The sequence below is a fragment of the Sebastes umbrosus genome, chromosome 4 (genome assembly GCF_015220745.1).
Source record: "Sebastes umbrosus isolate fSebUmb1 chromosome 4, fSebUmb1.pri, whole genome shotgun sequence".
NCBI classification, from domain to species: Eukaryota; Metazoa; Chordata; class Actinopteri; order Perciformes; family Sebastidae; genus Sebastes; species Sebastes umbrosus.
Genome location: NC_051272.1, coordinates 19,448,335 through 19,473,959, shown reverse-complemented (window position 1 = coordinate 19,473,959; position 25,625 = coordinate 19,448,335). Strand labels below are relative to the sequence as shown.

General features: G+C 41.7%; 3 protein-coding genes across 3 annotated transcripts in view; 1 reads left to right on the top strand and 2 right to left on the bottom strand.

Annotated features, from left to right (window-relative positions):
- The window catches only part of duox (dual oxidase), a 15,088-nt gene extending 5,555 nt beyond the window's left edge, over positions 1–9,533 (bottom strand). Inside the window, exons 1-19 of the mRNA XM_037768113.1 lie at positions 9,447–9,533; positions 9,076–9,197; positions 8,905–8,988; positions 8,651–8,815; positions 7,070–7,257; positions 6,678–6,879; positions 5,406–5,572; positions 4,912–4,975; positions 4,474–4,570; positions 4,204–4,294; positions 2,857–2,959; positions 2,550–2,722; positions 2,285–2,460; positions 2,074–2,192; positions 1,845–1,982; positions 1,616–1,729; positions 1,009–1,211; positions 490–675; positions 4–229 (exon numbers count right to left, since the gene is read on the bottom strand). Of these exons, the coding sequence (XP_037624041.1) occupies positions 4–229; positions 490–675; positions 1,009–1,211; positions 1,616–1,729; positions 1,845–1,982; positions 2,074–2,192; positions 2,285–2,460; positions 2,550–2,722; positions 2,857–2,959; positions 4,204–4,294; positions 4,474–4,570; positions 4,912–4,975; positions 5,406–5,572; positions 6,678–6,879; positions 7,070–7,257; positions 8,651–8,815; positions 8,905–8,988; positions 9,076–9,142 (2,563 nt within the window). The 5' untranslated portion in view covers positions 9,143–9,197; positions 9,447–9,533. The remainder of the gene's footprint in view (positions 1–3; positions 230–489; positions 676–1,008; positions 1,212–1,615; positions 1,730–1,844; positions 1,983–2,073; positions 2,193–2,284; positions 2,461–2,549; positions 2,723–2,856; positions 2,960–4,203; positions 4,295–4,473; positions 4,571–4,911; positions 4,976–5,405; positions 5,573–6,677; positions 6,880–7,069; positions 7,258–8,650; positions 8,816–8,904; positions 8,989–9,075; positions 9,198–9,446) is intronic.
- Positions 8,832–13,497, top strand: duox2 (dual oxidase 2). Its single transcript, XM_037768115.1, has 9 exons — positions 8,832–9,221; positions 9,607–9,732; positions 10,116–10,281; positions 10,416–10,473; positions 10,567–10,701; positions 10,905–11,112; positions 11,475–11,689; positions 11,791–11,981; positions 12,487–13,497. The coding sequence occupies exons 3-9, from the start codon at positions 10,135–10,137 to the stop codon at positions 12,496–12,498; spliced, it is 966 nt and encodes a 321-aa protein (XP_037624043.1). The 5' UTR covers positions 8,832–9,221; positions 9,607–9,732; positions 10,116–10,134; the 3' UTR covers positions 12,499–13,497.
- On the bottom strand, positions 13,113–25,625 carry LOC119487328 (amyloid-beta A4 precursor protein-binding family A member 2-like). Its single transcript, XM_037768114.1, has 12 exons — positions 25,491–25,625; positions 19,732–20,940; positions 19,399–19,503; positions 18,695–18,734; positions 18,459–18,604; positions 17,840–17,926; positions 17,559–17,744; positions 17,220–17,399; positions 16,845–17,057; positions 15,868–15,987; positions 15,600–15,740; positions 13,113–13,904 (listed from the first exon to the last, which is right to left on the bottom strand). Exons 2-12 carry the CDS (start codon positions 20,719–20,721, stop codon positions 13,833–13,835), a joined length of 2,280 nt encoding a protein of 759 aa, XP_037624042.1. The 5' UTR covers positions 20,722–20,940; positions 25,491–25,625; the 3' UTR covers positions 13,113–13,832.

The following is a 25,625-nucleotide window of genomic DNA, read 5'->3' as shown; positions in this document are numbered from 1 at the left end:
CACCTTTCATAAAGATGACCATCACATCAAGAAACTCTTGGAAGGAGAGGTAACCGTTTCCATCTTTATCAGCTAGCGTGAACATGGACTCTACAAATAAGGAGTCGGACTTGAGGCCCAGTGCATCAGCAAACTCAGACGCCGCCAGCTCGCACTGCAGAACCTCTCTGGCTTTCTTGTGGGAAATGCCACTCATGTCCCCGGCGTCACGCTTCTCTATCTCCAACACCTGTGCACCAGAGGGACAGCGAGGGACAGATCATTATATGCCACCAAAGTGTCATTAGTAATATCACCGACGTTAACTGAGGTTACTGTCCGTCCATCACAGATGAGGTCACCATCCAGACCAACAATTAGTTCCTTTGGCTGGAGGTCGGACCTAATTTGACCTCAAACACGAGTTGACGACATGTTGTGGCCGAGCTTAAAGCTGCCGGCGCTGTAACAGAGCGGAGGATGAGGTAAACATCCAGAGGCTGACGGTACCTTAGAGAAAGCGTGGCGAATGAAAGTTTCCACAATCTGAGCCCTCTGCTCTTTGGTTGTAGCCTCCTTCAGCAGCTCCCTCTCTCTCATCTCCTTCACTCTAATCTCCTGCTCGACCTCTGTCACCCCCGGGCGCAGATGCTTGACAAATGCTGCACGTTTGCTCTCGTCATCAAAAAACAGTACCTGGATGTGCAGACAAGGAGAAGGAAAACAGGACTGGGGTGAGCTAAAAGTGATTTAGATCGGGTACATCTGCAGAATCATGCTTGCATCAACGATTGGATGAGGTGAAAAATAAGATTAGAAGCAACTTCAGTGGGAAAGTGAGAAAGCTGGATGTGCTTAAACAGCAAGAAATGTTAAATGTGAACACAGAATTTGATTGTTTATGCTTACACAAGATGCAGCAGCAGCAACATTTTTTAAAACCACTTTATCCTACAATTTGAATCAGACTGCAGCTTTTTCTGAACCTAAAGGTGTAAATCCCCTCCACCCCCATTTCCAGCTGCTCACCAGGTCGTACTCTTTTGATACTTTGAGCAGCAGAGCTTTGTGGTGTCGGTCATTGGAGAGAAGGACGTCTAGGTAGTTCTGATTGCCCAGATTGAGGCAGCGTTGAGCAGACCCAGATCTGTCAAAGACCTGCAGCCTCCTCTTCTCATCCACCTCCAAGCTGACGGGATGGAGAGGTTTTTTATGGCCCTGCCACTCGTGGGCTGGAGAGCAAAAGCAGAATGAGACAATGAGAATGAGGACTGTAAAATAACAGGAACTACCAGTTCTGTTTCACTGTCACTTGTGAATAACTGATTATTAGTTGGGTTTATAAATGGGGTTTTATAGCTGACAGAATATAAATCATGAAAGGTCATTAACACTTAAAACCATATCATCAGCTCAGTTTTACAATTGTGTAAAACTGTAATATTGTGATATTTATGTGACAGACATAATGGCTGCTGCAGGCCGGCGCAGCAGTAAATCATAGCTGCTGATAGTCAGCTGGTGTTTATAAGTAACTGACATTGAGTCAATTGTAAAACCTGACTCATAGATATTGTGTTTTTACTAACACTGGACACGTATTAGAAGGATTTTTTTAATCCCGCGGATTACGTACCAATGATTCCCACAGCTGGCTCCTCTGTTCTGTCACCAGCTTTTCTTCTTCTCTGGAACTTCCTGTACCTATACTTTCGGAGAAGCGCCACCATACAGGCCACCAGGAAACTAACTGTGAAAGTAAAACAATCAAAACTGATTATCAGTTTCACAACAAAAACTGCTGATGAGTGGAATCAGTATTATTGCTGTGCAAAAAGAGATGGATTTGTGGGTGTGATACTGACCGACAGGAAAGAGGAACACAACAATGATAAATATCCCAAAGCCAGCTTTGCTCCCATCAAAGTAATTAAGTTTGGTAGCATTAGTGCAGGGATGGAGCATTGATGCATTCAGCTGTGTGGGCTGAGGACAAGGGTCACCTGAGGCAACAGAGAGACTTTAAATATTATATCACTCACTCGAATGAAATCATGGCTTTTTTATAAATCAAATATAAGATAAACATTTTACCATCCTTCCAGAAGAACACATCATTTTGTATATCAGTGGCTTCTGCACTTGTGACTGCGATAAGGACGTCATGAAAGGTCACATTGCTGATCATCTGGAACTCCTTTTCTGTGAACAAACTGGAAAACACCCCAAACAGCCACATAATACTGTAGGATCAGATACCATGGTAGCTATTTCTAATTTGAAAGTTCTTCGGAGAGGAGCTTACCCATTCTGTTTGTTCTCGAACCAGAAACGGTCTCCGTTTCTGATGCGTTCAAACTGGTCCAAGATTATGGCGGAGAAAACTAGACCCGGACCGTCGAGAGACTCCAACAGTCCTCCAGGGAAGAGCTCCAGTTTTGAGATGTCTCTGCCGTACAGTTCTGCAATATCATGGAGCAACTGTTGGACACAAGAACACACTTTAAATCACAGGATTACTGTTAAACTTTTTTATGCAGTTTGACCGTTGTTTGTTTAAAGACTTTTACCTGTGGGTTGGTGCTGGTGATTTCAGGATTTATGTCTTCAAATGTCTCAACAGGCTGCATATCCAGAGCTTTTCTGACCTCATTGTAACTACGCAGGCCAAAGTCTCTTCCTCTTTGGATGGTCATGGCCACCAGATCTGAACGGCTGAACCTCATGGGTCCGTACATGAAGTCTGTCAGAAAACATGTTAATTGATATGCAGACGAATTGTAAATTTCTATTTTATATTTATGATTTCCCAATTTTGGTGGTACTTGTATTGTCTGCAGCAAATGATACATGCATTGAATAAGAATGATTAAATACCTCTCAGGTCCTCCACAACAATATTGTCTTCTCTCTCTGCAATCTGGGAAGCCATGCCCATGAGAAGGTTGTCTAAGTCCTGGCTTGTCTTCACATCGTCTCTCTGGAAGCAAATAATATATAATGAAAATAATATAAATAAATAATAAAATAATGAAAGCATTTATATATAATATATCACATAATACATAATATACCTCCTCTCTCTAACATTCATATAAAATGAAACACAAAACTGACAATTTATCAACGAGAGACTACAGGAATACATGTTAAGTGATTTGTAATTAAAACACTGGCAAAACATTTCTACAAAAAGCCCCATTGCACGTTGTTTTACTTTCCTGATTCTGAAGCCACAAAGATCATGAGTCAAATCCTGCCAGAGCTTCTCTGCTGTTCTCCCTCTGTACTTTTCCACTGTCTCCATAAATAAATAATTGTGTTAAATGTAACTTCACCGGTGTTGTCACGAAAAAAAGAATAATTATACTGCTACTTCCAAGAAAGGAAATTAAAAAGGAACAAGGAGCCTTTAGAGGAACTCATTGCGTTTTAACTGCACGGACCAGGGTCTAAATTAAGTTCTGGGATGACCGTCACTGATTGGTCAAACCCACACAGCGCCGCTACTTCAACTTCTGTATGGCTTCATTCATAAAAAAGGAAGTACTCTAGTTTCGATTTAGGACCATTTTAGGACGAGGGGGAGAGCATTTCTCTTTGTTTGATAATATTAACAGTAAAGTTAAGCTCTGAGAGGCGAGCTGAGCGGGTGAGTGGTAGAAGAGACAGACAACACAGTGGTGCTGTGAATGAGAGAAAAATAAGTTATTTTGTGATCGTTTCACGGCAGTTACCTTCTAAAGCACAAATAAATAAACATCAAACACTCAACAGATGATTTGCTGTGGAGACAGATGCTCTTAGTTTCATTTTCCTCCTCTGCATTTCATTCATTACATCGAACGTGCATCAGTAAATACTAGTTGAGTGAGACAAACCTACGATTTTTTTAGATGAAACAGGCGGTTACACTGAACTGCAGGCTGTAGAGTGTTTATCCCTGCTACCACACCCTTTCTCATACTTAATTTGCCTAATCTTTGTAGGTCTTTAGACCGCTATGGAAACGCAGACAACAATGGGCTGAAGGAACCTTTTAGTTCCTTGAAAAGTAGTGCCAGGACTAAAATTACCAGGAACTTCTTGGTGGAAAACTGGCTTACAGTAAGCCCTGGCAGTGGTGGAGAGAAGGTCTGTTGTGTTTAAATTAGCAAACAAGTCAATTTACTGTAAAATTATTCCTTACACTTGTGAAAATACAGAAGTATAATCATGATATACCTGGCGTTTCCAAAAGCTGTTACAAAGACGCATTGCTGGTGAAAAGCTGCCATCACTGTTGGCAATCTTCTGAAAATGGCAGGTTCTGTTTCTGTAGGGAAAAGCAGGGTTTCATTTCTAATAGTTAGTATGTAGATAGCATGTTGTATTTTAGATGGTGTCTGACAATGTTCACAGCAGCCCATTGACAATATTACACTCAACTAAAGCCCACTAAACACAGTGAGCTTTGATTTTTCACATGGTGCCTGGAGAAAAATTTAATAATACCTCATGTAAACACCAGGTGGGGCCATAGTGATGCCAAATCGTATGGCAGCAGCCTGAAACTCAGGAGAGATCCCTGGATCAACAAACTTCTGGTAACCTGCGTACAGATAAATCAGAACATTAAACAAAACAATAGAAGAAGAACAAAATAACTGAATTATAAACAATCCTCATGCATGCAAACACCCTTTATCATCCTCCAAATAGTCAACGCGAAGCAACAAAAGCCCCATAAATACGAAAATGAAGAGTATTTAACTTTCTTCAGCTGCAGGTGCTTATTCAGCAGGAAAAGGAGACTCGGGGTGATGCTTTGCTGACGGAGCACATACTTGTCAAACACCACCAACGATAGCTCACCTCACCACGGCTTGTGGTCACCAGTGCATTACCTGTTCCCCTCCACTTGTACGCACACGCACTCTGACTGAGTCTCACCTGGGTAACGAGGAAGCGTTTTGTTTCCAAGATATCCAGGCAGCCATTCATACAGAGCAATTTTCTGTGTGAAAAAAAAGGAGGGATAAAAGTTACTGCAGCTTTTTTGAATCCACACTAAAACTCAACATGATTGTATGGGGTTTGATGATAATATATGTTTTTTCTTCTTTTTTTTGGTATGGTTTCTCTTGCTATTTTGGATTTGATAAGACCAAAAATATAGCTTGATTGTACTTTGTTAACTATTGTTTTCAATGGAAGAATAAAAAGTAATTAACATGTGCGTAATGCTATTCAGGACTGTTTTTGCAGAGGACAGACTCAACTAATCAAACAAGAGAAAGATGATGCATTCACCCTTAAACTAAAACCATCAATTTCACCCATAAAATCACGACCACCTGTTGTTGATGCAACCTCGCTCTCTCCAGAGTGCAAATTAACTCAGCACCTGAGCAGCGAGAGGATTACGTAGAGACTTTTCCTTCTACCTGGAATGTGGCCACAACGGTCTTCCTGGCGTTTTGAAACAGCTTTTCGTCTGACCATGCTGGGTGTTCCTCATGCAGTTTGGAGGCTACATAATTGTGGTAGCGAAACCAGATAATCCCCTCTGCTGCCGTGAACATGTTCTCATTGGCCCAGGCATTTCCCAACTCTGGACACAGAAGATGGCACAAATTATAGTGAATTCTGCTCCTCCATCATGTGAATTAACAACTCAATAAACAGAGAATGTGCTGTTTATGTAACGCGTTTTTACACAGAATGCTGTAGAAAACCTTTCGGTATAGTGTCACACTCCCGTTGCATTGGTTGATGAGGATCTCTGACCACTAATGGAATGATAATTTGGCTGTTTGTTTTTAAAGACGTGGCAACAGAGCGGTGACAACAGCAGAAGATCCTCCGCCTCCGCCCCACATAATAACTACACACCTTTAACAACACTAGCAACAAAACACTGGTTTCATGACACCTGCATGGCATCCTCTATGCTATAGAGAGAAGGATTTACTGTGGTGAGCGTGACAAGCCATTAACACAATAATTAAAGAGTCATAACACACGTCAGGCAGGGCCTCTTTTGACTAAGCCTCACGGGCTGCAACCCTGATCAAAGCAGACCTGGGCGAAATAATATTTGTCGCTTGTTTTCAGCTGCTTGCAGTATAGATTGGGTGGGTATTACCACATACATACAGTGTAAAAAAAACAGTTCAGATATCAGATTGTTAAAAGGTACAGTTCAGCCAAACACACACTAAAACATATTTAATCTAATCTCGAGTGAAATCTATGCATCCAGGTAGTTTTAGAGTGATTTGGAGATCTATTATGTGGAATTTCAACTAGTTTGTAAGTGTAATAATGACCCCCTTTCATTGAAAATAAATTACTGTTTTAATAAGAAGAGAATTTTCACAGGCGTAGCTGTGGATTATTGTGAACTTGGAAAGAGATGTTGTTGTTGAGTTTGTGGGCTTTAACAGCCATAAATTAAATGTCACTGAGCTCCAGCCAACATGTCTTTAATAAATCACACTTATCTATTTGGTTGGGTCTACTGCACTCCAGGTATGGAGGAAATTATTTTGGACTGTGATTTTGAGTGAATCAATAGCCCACAGTCAGTATACTGCACTTTTCTGCAACATCCAGTATTTATAAAATGGCCCTTATGATATAAACCCCACTGTCTGGTACTCAAATGAATTATTTGTAAACAGTGTTCCAGGTTAGATCTGAATGAAATGTCTCACCCCAAAGGCCCTGGGGTCCATGATCTCCTGTAGAGGGGTCAGCGGCGCTCCACATGAGACTGCGTGCTGTTGCCTGATTTGGCATGTTCCACTCAGGGCCTGAAGTCAAGAGCCCTCCAGAAAAGCTTCTCAGGGAGTCAGACCAGGACGTGGACGGACCGTAGATGGAGCTGCCATCTATCCATGCTGTCACCAAGTTGACCTGCATGTGTTGTATTTGTTAGTTTTTTTAATTATTGCACTTGAGGAAAAGGGGAAAAGTAGGGTAACATAATGTAGAGTGCACTCCAGAACTGCTACCCTTCTTAACTTGCTGTGCAACATTTACTGATTGTTTCTGGACGGTGCATTTTGGCGATAACACTAACAAACATGTAATTTCATACTGATACCTGCGTGCGAGGGTTACTGGGACTCTGGCCGGACTCTTTGTCCCACGGTCCTCTCTGGAAGGGCAGCAGGACTTCTCCGGTGGCAGTGGGGTCAAAGACAGGGTCACCTTTTGGGACTGGGATGTTCATGAACTCAGGTGGACACCCAGGAGTTCTTGAGTCGAAAATTTCAAAAGAGACATGATAACCTGAGAAGTAAAAATAATATAAAGCCATTACTACAAAGAACATTTACCTGGATCCTAAATGTTTGTTTGTTTGTTTGGAATCACAAACACAATAATGTTCAGATGAGCATCTTAGCTTACTATTGGTTTAATATCAGCTTTAATTTGTAATATGTATATCTAAAATCTTATGTCTAGGAGTTGGTCCCTTAATTTGACCATAACGATAGTGTCTAGAAGGGAACCCGCAAGTTGGGGAAACTCTCGCGAGATGGTTAAGGTTAGGCATTGATCTTGAATAGGATAGGTCGTCGGGTCTCGAGTCTCGCGAGAGTCAACTCAGCTTTAACGGTTCTAAATTCAAAATTCAGAGCATGTATATATTGCCTCCTCGCGGCTCTCAACATGGACGACTGAGCCGTTGGCTAGCACTAACGGTGCTAACAAATAATAGCGACTTTATTCTCTGCTCTCGGGTAAGTTAGCCATAACTCCACCAGCTATATCTTTACATTCACAAAAAGTTATTTGCTGCTATATTAATGCTACAAATGTCGTGTAACGAATGTTTAAGCAACAGTGAAAGTCATCATCCATCATCTGCAACCGCCTAGGGGCTGGAGCCGATCCCAGCTGACATTGGGCGAAGGCGGGGTACACCCTGGACAGGGTTAGGGTTAGGGTTAGGGATAGCCCTCCTGTTGTCTTCGGGTCAAATTGACCCGAAGACAACAGGAGGGTTAAACAGGCCAACTGATGATAATGAACAAGGTTATTATTTGACAATAATGTTTTCTTGTCTGGCTATTATTAATAATATGAGCATACTTTTGTTAATTTTTCATGACCTAATGTTGAATTTCTGTGGATTTATCCCTCCTGTTGTCTTCGGGTCAAATTGACCCGAAGACAACAGGAGGGTTAAGTAGGTAAAATATGGGTGTAAAACACTCACATTCACACCTATGGGCAATTTAGAGTCAACAATTAACCAAATCTGCATGTCTTTGGACTGTGGGAGGAAGCCGGAGTACCCGGAAAGAACCAACTCTAACACGGGGAGAACATGCAAACTCCAACCATTCATACCTACGGGCAATTTAAAGTCAACACTTAACCCAACCTGCATGTTGTCTTTGGGAGGAAGCCGGAATACCCGGAGAGAGAACATGCAAACTCCACACAAAGGTGCCCCAAGCCGGATTCGAACCAACGACCTTCTTGCTGTGAGGCGCCAGTGCTACCTACTTCACCACAGTGCAGCCCCAACACTGAAAGTAATAGCTTGAATTCTTGCACCTGAATTTCGGTCAGATATGGGTGTAACACAGAAGTAAATCAATTCTGCCCTCTGATTTAATACATTTTGATATTGCATTTCAACGCAACAAAACGCACTAAACGATATATTTACCAAAAAACACAGAGAGCACGGTCTGGTTGCGTGCTGAGGGCAGACCGGAGGGTCCCCCGGCCAGCAGGCTGCTCAGGCTGCGGGGGTTCGGCAGCAGCGGCTCCTGAACCGGCTGGTAGACTCCGTCCCAGTAATGCGCGGGCACGAGGCGCACCAGGTGAGACCCTGCGCGGGCACAAACACAGTGAGTGTTGGCAGGCTGTGAGTTAACTTACCTGCTGCTGCTGCTGCACGCTATCACCTCTACAACTCACCTACAGCTCCGCGTCTGGGATATCCCAAACTGTTGTACCAGCCGTCAAAGCGAGGAACCTCCCAGGTGATTTCACAGCGTGAATCTGTTCCAAGACATGTCGAGTTTAAACAGACATTTTTTCTTTAAGTTACCTGCAGAATATGAAGTACAAACTGTTTTGTGTACTTACCTTCACTGACTATGAGCACCAAGCCAACCACTGCGCACATACTCCAAACCCATTTACGCAAATCCATTGATGCGAGAGATGCTCCTCAAGCTCAGTCTGCAGCCAAGAGGAGTGAAGGACTTCTGAAAAGAGAAGACAAGCTGAAGGTAACTGACATTTAATCTCATATTTCTATGTAATATACTTTGCTGGTTTAGCATATATTAGAAAAAAACAAGTCTGGAAGTCTTAATTCTACAGCTAAAACCCACCAAAACTTTACAAACTGTTCCTTTTATCCATGTCTGTAAGCTGCAGACACTCAAAGACAATGTCCTACTTCCTGTATTACTTTGTGTGTGATAGGAAAAGATGAAGTAGTTGAGTCTTACCCACTGCAGAGGCTGAAATGTAGTGCAGAAGTAGTGCAGGTGCAGGAAAAGGATGGTGCAATACTAAATGTGTTGCACAGCTTATCACAAAATTGCATGTGACCTGTGTTGCCCAAATGGGAATGGTCATTACCTCTGGATCACACCTCTTTTCCAACAGCATTCCAGTCAATGCATCCTCCTCCTCAGTGACACAAAGGGGACCAGGGCTATAAAAGAAGTGTACGTTCCCTCAACATTACACTCTCTTCTTCATCTTCTTCGGTCCTCCTCTGTCAGCATTCGGGTAAGAAGGATCTTTTGGATTTTCTCTGTTTTATCGATTGGTTTTATTTGAAAGTTTTCTCTTCATTTAGGTTTCAAATGAATGCATTAGAATCAAATGCACCTATTTACATGACACTGACTTAAGTGGTGACATGGGTGTAATTGAATTGCATGCTTTTGTGCATTATACAGATTACTTTGCAGTCATGATATACATTGCCAGGGAGCGTTAGATGATTTTACATGAGCCAGACATGGTTGTGTTTAATCATGTGCCATGTTACACGGCAGGAATAATGCCCCATCCCGTATCTACTGTAAAGAACAAGAGCTGCTATCTCTGCATCTGGAGGAAACTGAGAACCCTGCCACTAACACTGTCTTCTCTGTTGCACTGTCTAGTCTCAACGAAGGAGCTAAGATGACTTTCTACGATGACATTTACCCATTCTACTCTCTACAAAGGACCTCCTTCATCTTCAGTGGCCGCTTGCTCACCATTATTTTGGTCTTCCTTGTGCTAGCAGTCAGTCTTCTTCTCATTCTGCCTGGGATACGAGGGAAGTCGGTGAGTGCAAATCATCAGATTAACTATTACACATTGCAGAAACCTCAGAATTGTTTTCTCCTTCAGTCACATTTTTATTCAATATTCAATGCAACCTGAAATAATTTTGATTTTGCTCTTTCCCTTCCTATCAGAGGCTGTTCTGGACGTTTCGGATAATTATCAGCTTGTTCATAGGCGTGGTGATAGTGGGTAAGATTTGTGTTCTTATCATTAACGTTGAATAAATCACAGATTTTCCTTCTTCTGCCGACATCACTCAACCTTTGCATCCTTTCTTTGCAGCGCTCAACTTTACCAACGACTGGGCCGAGGCCAGAATGACCACAAATGCCACCTACAAGTCTTTCAGCAACGCAGTGATTAACGCTGACATCGGCTTGCATGTTGGGCTGTACGGCATTAATGTGACACTAAGAGGTGAGTCACTGCTGCAGCTGTTACGTGCAGACACACACACTTCTACTATGGCAGCTTCAGTGCTTTGAACAACTTAGATCTTTGATTAAGGTGTTCTTTCAATAGTCTGATAAAATATTCTGTCATAAAAAGTTAAAACTACAACACGATTTTGTGTATTTTAGGTGCATTTGTCATACATGTGCCCATGTTTTCGCTCTCAGGGAATCCTGTTGTGCAGTTCAATGAGACCATTGACTACAATGAGATGTTCAGCTGGCATGACACTATGGAAGATGAGTATGAGGAAGCTCTGGAGAAAGGCTTACCCAACCCCATCCTGTACATTGCTGAGAAATTCACCCTGGGCAGCCCATGTGGACTCATCTTTCAGTACAGATACTCTGGACGATACGCCTCTGCAACCCTCTGGTAACTATAAACAACTGCATACAGTTTAAAGTTGTCTTAATGAGGACCTATTATGCTCAAGTAGGTATTATGCAAATCTGTTACTTGGTGACATCACCACGTTACGGAAGAAATGGCAGGACTTCAAGCGAGGTGTTTCAGGCAGTTCAGGAGCAGTGTTTCTGTGGGGGAGAGTAACTCCCTTTGATGTGGACTTTGGTCTTTGTAACTTTGCAGACCTTTTAAATGCAAAAGAAAACTTTGTAACACACTAAAGGAAAGTGAAAAAGCACAAAAGCATAATGGGTCCTCTTTAATATATCAGTTTAAGCACATGGTTGGTATATGTAACAGACAATTAAAATGGCTGCCCACTTTCACAGGACGGCGTTTTGCTGCTGGATGCTCGCCAACATCCTCTTCTCAATGCCGGTCATTCTGTACGCCGGATACATGATGTTGGCCACCGCTGCCTTCATCTTCTTCTCCATGGCCTCCTTCTCCACCATCATGAATGTGCCACAGTGTGTTTTCTCCATAGGGGCCGACTCCTTTGAGACCGAGTACAGCCATTCATTCTGGCTGGCTCTGGCTACAGGTAAAGATAAGAAGCTGCACATTCGTTACGTGTGTTTTGTGCTGTAAACACACAGAGCCTGCTGAAGGGTGGTGGTTTTTACTAACTGAAATGATTTCCAGGCGTGCTGTGCACCGTCATCGGGGTTCTGGTGGTGATGTTGAACTTTCTGATACCAGAGAAGATGAAAGAGGCTTTCAGCGTTGGCGTCGACAGTTATGAAGACGAGGATGTTCCTTACGGGGAGGGCTACCTGAATACAGTTTTTCTTGATGGAGTGACAATTTCACCACTGACATTGAAAGTCAAAACGGTAAGTTGACAACACTGAGAGGGTAATAATTCCTTTTGACACATCTAGCAATGGATTCATTTACAAGCAGTGCATTATTCATTGTCCTTTTATGGATTTGTTGGAAAACTTGACTTTGATATGCATTTATTGTTACAAAATACATATTCAGTTCTGTCACCATTGCAGTATTAATAAGAGATGCAAGATTAAAATAAAATGAATCACTGCTATTATGGCCATCACAGCATATGCGTCCTGAATCCTGCATGCTGCGCTTTTATGTCCATGTAACATTTAAAGGTGCAGTGTGTAAGATTTGGCGACATCTAGTGGTGTGGTTGCAGATTGTAACCAACTGAGTACCACTAACTTCTCCCTTTCTGCGGTAACATGAGCCGCCGTGTCGTGGCAAAACCGTGATAACGACAATAGATCCCTCGAAATCCTACACACTGGTGCTTTAAGGAAGTTATTTCCAGCTTTGCTGCTTGTTGACTGACGTGATTTTGTTTCTGTGTTTTAGGAACATGTATGAAGCCGTCCTGGTTTCCCTCAGGGAGCTTTTCCAGACAATAATACTTGAAGATATGTTTTGCTGAGTGTGTTACAGATGGAGTGTCTAATTTCACACCTGTTTGAATTATCTATACAAGCCTGTTAAGTGTTATAAACGATTGAACTGTAAATAGTTGTATTTGTAAAGTTCATTGTCATGTTGCTGTAGTTGTAAATAATGTATGGGATCCATACACACTGTGTATATACACTGATCAATAAGGATTAAAGGTCTGTCATTGTTCAACTCTTTTTTTTTGTCATTAGAATTGAAAGACGAGACAAAATAATTAATAGTTTGATATAGATTACTTTTTTCATAGCCTCTTCAGGACTTCTTGTGACGCATGCACGTTGCCATGGCGACAGCATGTGGTTTAATTTGCGCATAGTTCCTGAGCTCATTGGTTGAAGCATCCTTCTTTCACAGCACGTGAGATCCATATAAATGTGAAAACGCGAGAGGAAGAATGAATCCCAAACTGCTTGGATAAGAACAATTGATTCATCTCTAATAGAGGCAAATGTACTTTATGTCATGTCTGTTTGTAAGTACTTCTTTTTACAGTAATAAAATAAAAACAACAACAAGCATTCATCCGTGAGATTGTATTCTTAGTGTGTTATAACATTACATTCATCCAGTAATGTATACTTTGATACATTCTTGTACTGTACGCTCTGGTAAAGGTAATGATCACCCATACTGTGTGTCTTTGAGAAGTAGGTGTGTCTTTGGCCTTCAGCATCACCATAATACACATAGTTTAGTGCCTTTGTACAGCATATTATTATTTTCTTTTAATACTTACTGTAATAGATTATCATGTCGGATTGAGAATGAATCCCTGGTCAGTAATTCTTCATAATAACATGCATATACTGTAGGAGTAATATGGCCTTTCCAACCAAGTCCTTGAGTAATCCAAAGTATTTACAATAGAAGTACATTTTTTAAACTCCATACACATTATAAAAATGACTAAATAAAAAATAAATGTACTAATTTATCTCTTCATAAGAAAATAATCATGACCTTAAAGCTACTTCTCTTCAACACCAGGAACTCACGTACAGTACTACAGACAGAGTATTCACATTGTAAGGCCATTATGACAATGTAATTCAAGATAAAACCTGAAAATGAGAACCAGATGTTCTTTACAGCTTTGCAACAAGAGACCGAGAACATAAAATGATAGAAAAATAAATTCTCCTCATCCCACTGAGCCACCTGTCCGTCATCTGTCCATCATCGCGTCCCCCACGCAGCCAGACATGCAGAACTACAGCGGGCTGATCCATGCAGGGTATCTATATGTAGATAGGCGTCTCCTGTCCTGTCAGCAGTCTGAACATCACGGCAGGCATCGTCTTCATGTTGATCTGGCAGAGAGGCAGAGACGAGAGGAGCAGCGACAATTACACTGTCAACTCAAGAGTTCATTTATAGAGGCACAGTCCTAATCACATCACTTGAATCCAGACCTAATTTACTCCCTTCTTTGCCACCAGAGTGTCAGAGGAGACCTTGAATACATTACTGACAAAGAATAAGCTTCTATGGCTTTAAAGGAGACATATGATGGGAGAACTTTGGGGAAAAATAACACACAAAAACAAAATTACTGTCAAAGAAATCAATTCTGTCAAATTAGAACAGACAAACCAAACACTGGCTCCAGAGAGAGCCTTTCACGTTTTTATGTTACATGAAGGCCACCGTAGTTCTCCGATACGCTCATGAAACTGCAGTAATGTGAGCCGCAGAGTGCAAAACCGTGGTGCCACCAGCCGCCATCTGACCTCCATGGCTCCTAAAGTAGTGTTATTATGGTAAGGGTCAACACGTTCTCATCACAACTCTTATTAACTTATTTTCGGCATCAAAACCACTACAGTTACCCTTGGCGTCACTTTAGAATTAGAAAACCAAACCACTATAGTTAGGTTTAGGAAAGAAATACTTGGTTGGGCTTAAAACTACTATGTTTGCTGAGCATTGTGAACATGGGACACGAACGAACAGCTGATTGTAATGTGACGTACGGTACAAGAACAGCGGTCACCTGGATGAAAGCCTTGTCTTTGTTGGGTTGGGTTTTGCCGCGGATGGTTTTACATTATAGTTAATGGAACACCCAGTGCATTTCCTACCGGCGCTAAAGGGTGCCATGTGCCTCGGTACCGAAGCCCACAAAGCTTCGCTATTTAATGCCTTGGGAATGAGAACGGGCTGTAAGGGTGCACTCTGAGCGAGGCGAACAGAGTTACCACGGTTTTGCACTTGACGACTCACGTTACCACAGTCTTGGAAAGGGAGGAGTGAGTGGTACTCAGTTGGTTGCAATCTGCAACCTCACCACTAGATGCTGCCAAATTCCACACACTGGTCCTTTAAATGTGTAAGTAATGGAGCAGACCAAGAATGGTTGATTAAGCAAACTCACCTGGCCATAAATTAAGCAATTTGTAATGTAGTTTTTAGTAAACTTTCGCTATAGAAACAGATGTATGTCATTGGGCTTGAATCTACAAATTAAAGGAATAGTTTGACATTTTGGGAAATACACTTATTCACTCTCTTGCCGAGAGTTAGATGAGAAGATCTATATTATGAGAGTGGTATCGATCTTCTTATCTAACTCTCAGTAATAAAGCAAATAAGCGTAGTTCCATATGTCAAACTGTTCTTTTGGATCACAGCATCCATATTAGGGTAGATAAGGATATGCACTTTAATTTGCAGATTTTACATAAAGGAAATAAATTTGTTTCCTAAAGTTGCCAGTGTACAATAACTGGAATCACATATTGTTTTCTCAAACAATCATCTGCTGCACCAGTTACACTTGATTTTGTCAGTGTTTGCATAAAGATTTAACTGTGCCTTTTCTACCAAGGACTTTATTTATCTATTAAACACACGCAGTATGTATGTAACCAAAAGTCTGTGCCTTGAACTAATCTAAACCTGATCTAATCTGTAGGTGTATCGTTAAAAGGCCTGTATGGTGCAGTGATTTTTTGTGGCGCAGTAATCAGTGAAAATTGCCATCTTGTGGCATGATGTGTTCTTACCTCACCCACTGAGACAGACAGGGTTTGAACAATCTTCTCGTGTGCCATGGCAACAACACTCTGACCGTTTATTTCAATGATTCTATGTCCAACGCGAACACCGCCTCGCTCAGCTATGCCACCTCGCATCAGACTGCAGATCTGAGGATGTGAGAAAAAGACTCTTTGTATGTAACTGCACAGTACATACAGCACAACCCTCACTTTTTTAAAGCTGCCATTCAGTTTGAGCCTCAACCTAGAGTTTAGTGTCATGCTTCTTACTCACGATGCCATTCTGCACACTGAACCCAAGCTGGAACTTGAGGTCGGGCCTCTTGATGAGGACAGTGGTGACAGGAGGGCAGCTCACAATACTCAGCTTCACCTTCACCTGGTTCTTCAGACCCTGGACCAAAAACACATAAAAAACACATTCATGTTACAGTCAGTTTAAAGTATAAGTCTGATGAACCATGAAAAGACCGAAACCAAAAATGAATTTATCCTATTAAGTATTACCCAAAGCCAAAGCCTCATATAGCTTATTCCTCCATTAGTCCAAATAAATATTAAAAACATGGGAGCTGCATTTACTTCTGATTTGATCCCTCATACTATCTTCTTGCTAAATAAGATATACTAAAATAGCCTGCAACAAATGCACTATTTACTCCTGTTTGAGTTGCATTTGCTACAGCGAGGCCATTGCTTATGTGATATTTCCTTAGTGCACTGGCTCCCAACCTGGGGGGTCGCGACCTCCAATAGTGGTTGCCAAAGCCTCATGGGGGTCACAAGGCCTTCTTGATTTTAAGAGGTCAAGCATCAAGCATCAGGGAGAAGAAAACACTGAATCTGTACTAAAAGAAGCCTATTAAGTATGTAGGATTGTTAAAGATGAAAAAAATATATAATACAGACAGAGAATTGTTTTAAAAGTTCCTAAAAATAACAGGGAAAACTCATCTCTGATTCAATATTCAGGAAATAATCTGCTCAAAATTCATCCAAGTTGCTCATCTTAAACAAACTTCCTGCAGTTATTGCGTTCACTATTTGGGTTAATTGTACAGTTTATCAGTTGTTCTGTGCTGTTATTGTTATGCATTGCATATAATATGAAATATCTATAAAATAGTCACTTAGTCAGTTTACTTAATGATATAGAAGGGGTCCCGTAAGGAAATAGACTGGGTACCACTGCCTTAGAGGACTGAATGAACACTCAATATGTGTAAACCGGAGGTGCCTGATGCTCCGTACCTTGATGATGCCCTGACAGGTGGCGAGTGGCAGCCCCACCAGGCTGGTGTCATTGATGGACATGATCTGGTCCCCGACACTGAGTTTTCCAGAGCGAGCTGCAGGGCCGCTGTTCAGCATGCTGGCCAGGATGACGGTGGGCAGAATGGAGCCCCAACCAGACTCCACGATCACCACACCGAGGCTCTCCCCTTTCTGCTTCTCCACATCCAGCTAGAACATAGAAAAAAAAGCATTTCTTAATCATCTTCAAGCACATTTTGAATGTCACGTGTCACATTAGATTTGTGAGATTCTGGCACAGTGATTTATGTTAAGGGAAATCCATCCTTCATCATCCACAATTCACCTGCAGCCAGATAAAAAATGTCACACCTCTTTACAGTTGTCTGAGTTTGAGAAATGGACGAGGTCATCGTGGTACATTTCCTGGGAGTTGATGATGTCACTGTATTGTTTCTGGCTCAAGTCGGTCGGGTTGATGCCATTGGCTCGCAGGAATTCTCTGTAGGCCACGCTAAAGGCCTGACCGATGGACTGTGCAATGAGCTGTGCCTGTGGGAAAGGGAGAGTTGGGGGAAACTACTCAGCAGAAAGGCTAACCCAGCAAGGAGGTGAGAAAGATCACACTGTTTTAGTCACCATAGGAGAAAACTATAAAAAGTATAAACCCCAAACTAAACATGTATGTGAAGTTAAGCAGCAAACACTCACATCCTCTGACTCAAAGACATAGCAGATCATCCTGTACTGACTCTTCCCTTCGCCAGCAGAATCAGGAGATTCTGAGAAATCCTCCGATGAGGCCTGAGACATGCGCCTCCGTGCCATCAGGACCACTATACTGCCAATGTCGGCAATGTAGGAGATGGTCCGCAAGGCACTGTCCATCATCGTCTCCTACGTGGAGCAAAAACAATCATTACTCATTATGTGTGAAAATAGATTTCTAAGCACAGAAAGGCAGCTGAATCAACACACAAAGAGTTACCAACCTGTGTGTCAGCATTCAGCACTTTGACAGCTTTAGTGGAGATAAACAGGTCCACTTCTGTCATCATTTGAGAGTCTTCATCTTGGCTCTTTGAAATAAATAACATATATGTCTCACAATGCAAACTTTGAGCTCATCATCATAACACTAACATGCACAGGTGAGCAAAAAAGGAATGCAACAGCTCCACCGTGTGGTGAAGAAATGACTCTGCTGCAGTCAGTCAGCAGTACAGGTATACATTATACTGTACTTAAAAATTCCATTAAAATGCAAAGTAAAAGGCACTTTGGAAGCCTCTGCCAGTGCTGAACAAGTACCTTTTTGTTATACCTAGAGACATCAATTGTGATTCTCAAACCTGCAAACACACCCTTAGGATTTGGAATCAAGCCTCTCTGTTAGTTTGATGGCTAAATCTTAAAAGGCAACTTGTCTTATGGCAAAAATCCCAGATGCAGATCATGGCTCAAAGATCTGTCTGCCAGATTTCTTTGAAATGTGTTGCTACATTTGTGAGGCACAGGAAGAAAGCGTGCAGCAACCTCTTTGGCAGACTTAAATATGTATAAAGTAATCGATGGACGTTAACGACTTGTTTCCCTGAAGAGGCAGATTACCTTGATGCGACTGACAGCTTCATGGGCCTGGGACATGCGGACGGACTTGGATGGGTTTTTATTAGACAGCACCTGAGTGCAGCCAAGGTAGTTAGCAGCAAAGATGATCCCATCAATGAGATCCTCTGGCTCACAGGGACCCGGGACTATGCAGCAAAACAAAAAGCTCTCATTGTAAAACATTGTAATGTGCTGCAAAGAATTATGAAATGTAAGAATAGTTATGAGATACTTACCATCCTCAAAGCTGGGGAAAGAAGCAGCTTCCTGTGTGTTCTTTAAAATAAGTCAGCATGTCAATAAGTTAGACTTAAATGGACAACATTTTTATGTTAAAGAGGATATTTTTATGTTCAAGTGCATACTTGTATTTAGGGTTTCTACTAGAACATGTTTACATGCTTTAATGTTCAAAAAACGCTTTACTTTTCTCATACCGGCTGCTCTGCAGCACCTCTTTTCACCCTCTGTCGGAAACGCTCTGTTTATGCTCTTCCCAGCATGCACTGATTGGTCAGCTGGCCCACTGTCGTGATTGGAGGGCGTGCCAATCTAGTTACTAGGCAGGTATTATGCAAATGTGTTACTTGGTGACATCACCATGAAGAAGGCGGGACTTCAAGCAAGGCGTTTCAGGCAGTTCAGGAGCAGTATTTCTGTGGGGGAGAGTAACTCCCTTTGATGTGGATTTTGGGCTTTGTAATTTTGCAGACCTCTTACATGCACAAAAAAAACTATATAACACACTAAAGGAAAGGGAAACAGCACAAAAGCATAATAGATCCTCTTTAATAATACCTGAGAAGGCATATCAGCCATGTGAATTATCATGGCAAATATTTGTTCGAGTATTGTGGCCCAGTGAAATTAAAGGTGGAAAAAGACAGATCAGTTAGCAAAAACTATAGTAATAAATTAAAAGTGGTAATAAGATCTTCACCTTGGGTGTGTTGCTCTCCTCTGCAGGGACGACCTCTGGACACGGAGGCCTCCTCGGCTGCTCTGGCACGTCCTCAGGTGTCACAGCTGTGCTTGGCTTCTCACCCTGTTGTATACAAAAATCTGGTTTAACTTCGGCAGGTTTCTTATTGTCCTGTGTATAGATGATAACCCCATGGGGAAAAGGCGAAAAAAAAAACTATTCGTGGCCAAGCATGTAATTAAAATCTCACTTATTGCACTCTGGGACACAGAGAAGGTAGATTGTGCAGAAACAAACACAAGCCACAGGGGATGAGATCTGACAAAGCCCTGTCCTATTTGTGTTGGTTACCTGCTGGGGTTTCTCTGGCCGTCTCTGCCTCTCCTCAAGAGGCTCCCTCTGTGGTTCTGCTGTGTGATGAGGAGCCACGGATGGTTTGATAACCCTGGGGTCGCTCTCCTGGCTGTTAGCAGAGGACGGCCTGGGAACAGGAGGGATCTCTCTGCGAGGCGGGGCCTTCTGGGTGTCAGCATGGGAATGTCGAGGTGGCGGAGGAGGATGTTGCTTACTGGAACCAGACCTAGCTTTGGTCCGCACTGCGGCTTTTTTGCAGTCCTTTGACAAAGTCTTTGGACGCTGTTCAGTGTTGTTTGTCGTGCATCCTTTAATCCCAGAAACAACATGTTCCATGTCCTCTCCAGTTACCCTCCTCCCTCGTCCTTTACCCTGCCTCTCCTTCTCCTTTGAACCCAAGTGAGACTCCTCACACTTCTTACTGGCTCCTGGGATATTATGGTTTCTTGTGACTCGATCTTCTCTCTCCCTTTCATCACCTCCCTTTCTAATTCTTTCATTCTTGTTGTCCTGATATAGGCTGGTGTTCCCTTCAACCTCTGTGTCCTCTAAATCCTCTATAAATTTGGCCCCATCCAGCACCTCTTCTATCTCGTCTCCATCACTGAAGAAGAACCTGTTCTCGTGGCCCTTCTCCACCTCCCTCTCTGGTTCATCCCCAGCTGCTGGAGCACATTGCGACCTAAAGCGAGGGCCCGCCTTGTGAGGCTTAGTGTCTGATTGTGATCCCTCACATATTTCTGTGCCACGACGAGGCCTTGGAGCGAGCTGGTCAACAGCGGTGCTGTTCTCATTAGTACTATCACCTACTGCATGCTTTATATAGCCACCGTCCTCAGGAGAGTACTGCTTGTAGTACCTTGTGTCCACAGCGCTCTCTCTGTTCAAATGCAGCACCTCGTCGTAGTCCTGCTCCACGTCAGAGCCTACATTGTCGTACTCGGAGCAGGTGTCCTCCATGTCCTCAGGACTAGGGTCACAACTCATGTAATAGTGGCTTGCGGGGACAGGAGGAGTCAGCTGGTCATTGTTATCATCATTCAGTGGTTTCTTCACCAAACCTCACTGCTCTTCTTGGCTGTGTTTAGTGAGTCCTGGACCGGGGGACCGGGGCACCGTGGAGGGCTGGGGGCCAATATTTTGGTAATGGTTCCTGGTCTTTTTCCATGAGCCACAACCGGCCCTGTGAGCCCGCTACCATCAACCCTGTGAACATTAACACACAATATGCATTATACCCTCTGTACATTTTCAATAACAGCACATTGGCTTTTTCACATATGGCCAGAAAAATCATTGAACAATGCTAAATTGTATAAGAGAATTTCTTCACTGGAACCAACATACTGTAGAAATGAACTGCCTGCCACAGGTTATACCTCTCTTGTCCATAAATACACAAATTATTTAGCCATTAAAGATGACATACCATGCTCATTATCAGGTGCATACTTTTCATACTATTTGGGGTTTCTACTAGAACATGTTTACATGCTTTAATGTTAAAAAAAACTCTTTACTTTTCTCATACTGGCTGTGCTGCAGCACCTCTTTTCTTCCCTTCAAAAGCCCAGTCTGCTCTGATTGGTCAGCTGGTCCACTCTGTTGTGATGGGTCAACCGAACCAAACTCTTTCCACTAGGTTTGCCACGGTAGTCGGTGTTCGGGCACACACGGATTACATTACGTACCCACCGCCCCCACTGCCGTTTTGCTTTTTTTTATAGAAATAAAACCCATTCAGCTCATTTATGCGTATCAGCGGCGTGTTATCAATACATACTACAAACTGAAAAGTGAAAGTGTCTGTTCCATATGGAGTCTCAGCACAGAGTAGCAGGAGTCAGATTTCACACACGGGACGAGAGAGAGAGTTGACAGACAAGACGAATTGGTGTCGAAGCGAAAAGCAAAAGCGCATATTTGGCAATACTTTGGTTTTAAACCCAACGCTATAAGGGAACCACAACGTTAATGAGGTAATCGCTGTCAGGAGGATGGTCACAGCCGGTGTGCACAGTGTTAAAGATCAAAGTAAGCGCGCTACACATATTGACCGTCATCTTTTCTTTTAAAATATCCGGTGTAATCGGTAACACCGGTGTTGTCACAAGTTTATTAACTGGTGGGAAAGTTTCTTCACCGTCACACCCCTACTTCAGATTCCACTCCAGCTCCGCTCTAACTAGCTTTGTTTGAGGCCGTGCCAAACTAGTTGCTAGGCAGGCACGATACAAATCTGTTACTTGATGACATCACCATGTTACAGATGAAAAGGCGGGACTTCAAGCAACATGTTTCAGGCGGTTCAAGAGCAGTGTTTCTGTGAGGGAGAGTAACTCCCTTTGGCGTGGACTTTGTAACTTTGCAGATCTTTTACATGCACAAAAAATTATATAACACACTAAAGGAAAGGGAAAAAGCACAAAAGCACAATAGGTCTTCTTTAAGGTTTTGTTTCAGCTGCAGAACAACCTCTTCCCTTGTTTACTCTGCAAGCTATAACAGCACAACCCAATAACACATTCCCAGAGCATCTCTCCAGCTCTTCACACTATACCAGATTTAAATAACATATGATTAAAGATTCGTTTCCACACTTACATTTAGAATGGGATTATACCAGAGGAAATGTTTCTGTTTCACACTTTCACACGACCGCTTTTTAAAGTCATAATAAGGTACACCCATCTACACCATCTAACAGCCACACGAGCCATCTCAGTCCTTTTGTCTTTTACCACGGATGTTGTTTGTTATCTGTCATCTTGCTTTGTTGCATCTGCTCTAATTTTGTCTCGATGCTCTGCAGAACCAGAAACATGCAGCAAAACAGTGATTTGGGCCAGCAGCATGTGACGTTTTTCTTATGTAAAATAAATGTTACTCTATTAAAGTGTACCGTCACTTACAATCACACCCCTGAAACATTTATATAATGTAGTTATTGTTTAGATTTATGATCCACGACTTGTGTCCTCTGAGGAAAACCGTTTGTGGAATAGTACATCATTATTTTGACATCTGAACAGCATCTCTGGATCGATGTTTGCCCTGGACTGAGGCATCACACAACATCCTATCTATTGGCAAATGAACAGATGATTCAATAAGAATGAAATCAAAGCTTGTGGAAAAACGATTTACTTTGCACTCTTTTATGATTGTTAAGTTGTTTAAGGAGTCAAACAACACCAACAAAAGATTCCAATCACAACACTGTTATTCTAAGTCAAAGTTATGCAGTACTATATAGCTGAACTGATTTGTCGATTAGTTGTCAACTATTAAATTAATTGCCAACTATTTTGATAATCGATTCATCTGTTTCTGTAATTCTGTAAGAAAAACAGTTAAGATTTCTCTGATTCCAGCTTTGTAAATGTGAATATTTTCTGGTTCCTTTACTCCTCTATGACAGTAAACTGAATATCTTTGAGTTGTGGGCAAAACAAGACATTTGAGGACGTCATCTTGGGCCTTAAGGAAACCTTGACCGACATTTTTCACAATGTTCTGACATTTTATTAACCAAACAATTTATCAATTAACCGAAAAATAATCAACAGATTAATCGACATATAAATAATTGTTAGTTGCAGCTATAGTCGACTGGAAGTAGATTCATTTGCAACAATTTTGATAACCATTTTTCAAAAATATGAAAATTCACTTCCTGCCTCTCAAATTTTTAGGTTTCCATGACAGTCACTTGAACATCATTTGACTGTTGGTCAGACAACATATAATGTTTTGAATTCAAAGACCACATTGAATTTGTCTGTGAAAAGACAAAACAAAGAATTTACTTTCTCCGCCGCCTCAGGTCTTTTGGGGCGAGTAAACAAATTCTTCTTTTGTTTTTTACTTCTCTTGATTAAGAGTGTTCTACAGTATTGTTATACTACATGGTACAAGAGTTTGTCCACTACTTTAAAGTCAAAACTGCTCCACCAAATGAAAATCTGCTCAAAGATTGTAGGTCAACCCCTTGAGAAATTCTATGAATCAGCCTATCATAATAACATATTAAGGCTGGCAAACACCATCGTCTCTAACTCCAACCATATTTTGAACAGTGAATATGAATTGTTACCATCAAATCGGAGACACAGGGTTCCACGATTTAATAAGGTTTAGACTGAAGCACTCTTTTGTACACCAGTCAATCCTAAAACTAAATATGGAGCCTAATCCCAGATCAAATGTACGTTGAAGGGCCCTGAATATCGTCTTCTGTGATTGTAATGTTTAAATGTACATATCCTTGTTTCTTGTCTTTGTCCTTTCTGTGATGTTGCAAATGGAGCTGCTGTGATGCAAAACAAATTTCAGAGTCCTGTCTGACAATAAAGTATTATCATATTAATATATAATATTGAAAGCCGTTACCTTATAGGTTCTGGAAAAATGTGATGGACATTCTTAACTATTTTCATACATTACATTCAATAGACCAAAGAAAACAACTGGCAGATTGACTAATAAATGAAAATAATAGTTTAGCTGCAGCCTTACAGTATGTATGACACCAACAAAAAGGATTAAAGAGAATTCATCAATTCAAAATGGCAAACTAAATAAACCAATAACAATCAATTTTACATATATTGAGGACCAACACAGTGTTTTCAGAATGACTAATTTTCTAAATAAGACCTTCATCTATTTTCATTTCTATAATGATTTTAAACAAAAGAAAAGCCACTGACACCAACAAAAAGGATTAAAGAGAATTCATCAATTAAAAAAATGGCAAAAACAAAATAAACCAATAACAATCAATTTTACATATATTGAGGACCAACACAGTGTTTTCAGAATGACTAATTTTCTAAATAAGATCTATTTTCATCTCTATTATGATTTTAAACAAAAGAAAAAATACCCAAATAGCCCCCTAAAATGTGACCATGCTGTTCTCTCTCTGGCTGGTATAATAAAGGCGTTATCACTGAATATATATTACAGCTACAGTGGTCTGATACCCGCCCAGTCTAAAACATGTCAACACCCTCCTCAGCTCAACATGAATCATGAAGCTTCAGGCTAAAAAAACTGCGCCTGTTTGGGCTCAAAGCATTTGGATGTGATTTAGGTTTTATCACACCAAAAACACAATAAATCCCAACAACAGTGCTGATCAAGGTGATAATGCAACTGAGATTATGTTATTATGAGTACAAAAAACCTAATCCCCCAGTCAGATCACCTCCTATACAGTATGCCAGCTAATCATGACCTCTCCATGGTGCTGAAGTGCTAATTATAAACAATAGGCTTCATTGTATCCTATTGAGCGCATCTCGCCCTGCCCTTCACGTTATCTGTGCTGCTATTTTATAAACCCATTAGGCTGAACTTTTGCCGCAGCTGCAGGAGTGGTTGTTGTGGTTGCTCCACACAAGTGGATGCAGCATTCCCATCTGCTTAAATATCGATACGATAATCGGATATATGGTTTTCATGCGTATAGGCTATATACAGCACACACACACACACACACACACACTGCTGGTTTCACCATCAAATATGATCCTGCTGCTGCTGCATATTCACATCGACCTTGATTTGAAGCATCGAGACTCTACTGCACCATGCTGACATGCAGCCTGATGTTGTACCAGAGGAGAGCACATCATCCAGCTTTGTCTCCAGCTCTTGTTATCGCAATAGGCCTATATATGCATCACTATTACATTTTTCCACCCCCTCATCCATACACATAGACAATCCTATATACGTGTGCCACTTACCAACATCAGTCCTGTCGCAGGCCCTCCTTGTAAGATGCCCGTGTGTGTGTGCTGATCACATCAGATTGCTCTCCGGAATGGTGATTTTTGAATAAAAGCCGCACAGCAGCCCAGGAACCTGTGTAGAAAATACAC

Excerpts from the sequence above, each read along its gene's own strand:
- duox2 (XM_037768115.1), top strand. The coding sequence starts at position 10,135 with ATGACTTTCTACGATGACATTTACCCATTCTACTCTCTACAAAGGACC. Across the intron at positions 10,282-10,415 it reads CTGGGATACGAGGGAAGTCG|AGGCTGTTCTGGACGTTTCG; the intron begins GTGAGTGCAAAT and ends CCTTCCTATCAG. Across the intron at positions 11,113-11,474 it reads TACGCCTCTGCAACCCTCTG|GACGGCGTTTTGCTGCTGGA; the intron begins GTAACTATAAAC and ends CCACTTTCACAG.
- LOC119487328 (XM_037768114.1), bottom strand. The coding sequence starts at position 20,721 with ATGAGTTGTGACCCTAGTCCTGAGGACATGGAGGACACCTGCTCCGAG. Across the intron at positions 18,605-18,694 it reads TTTCCCCAGCTTTGAGGATG|TCCCGGGTCCCTGTGAGCCA; the intron begins GTAAGTATCTCA and ends TTTGCTGCATAG. Across the intron at positions 17,058-17,219 it reads ACTCAGACAACTGTAAAGAG|CTGGATGTGGAGAAGCAGAA; the intron begins GTGTGACATTTT and ends TCTATGTTCTAG.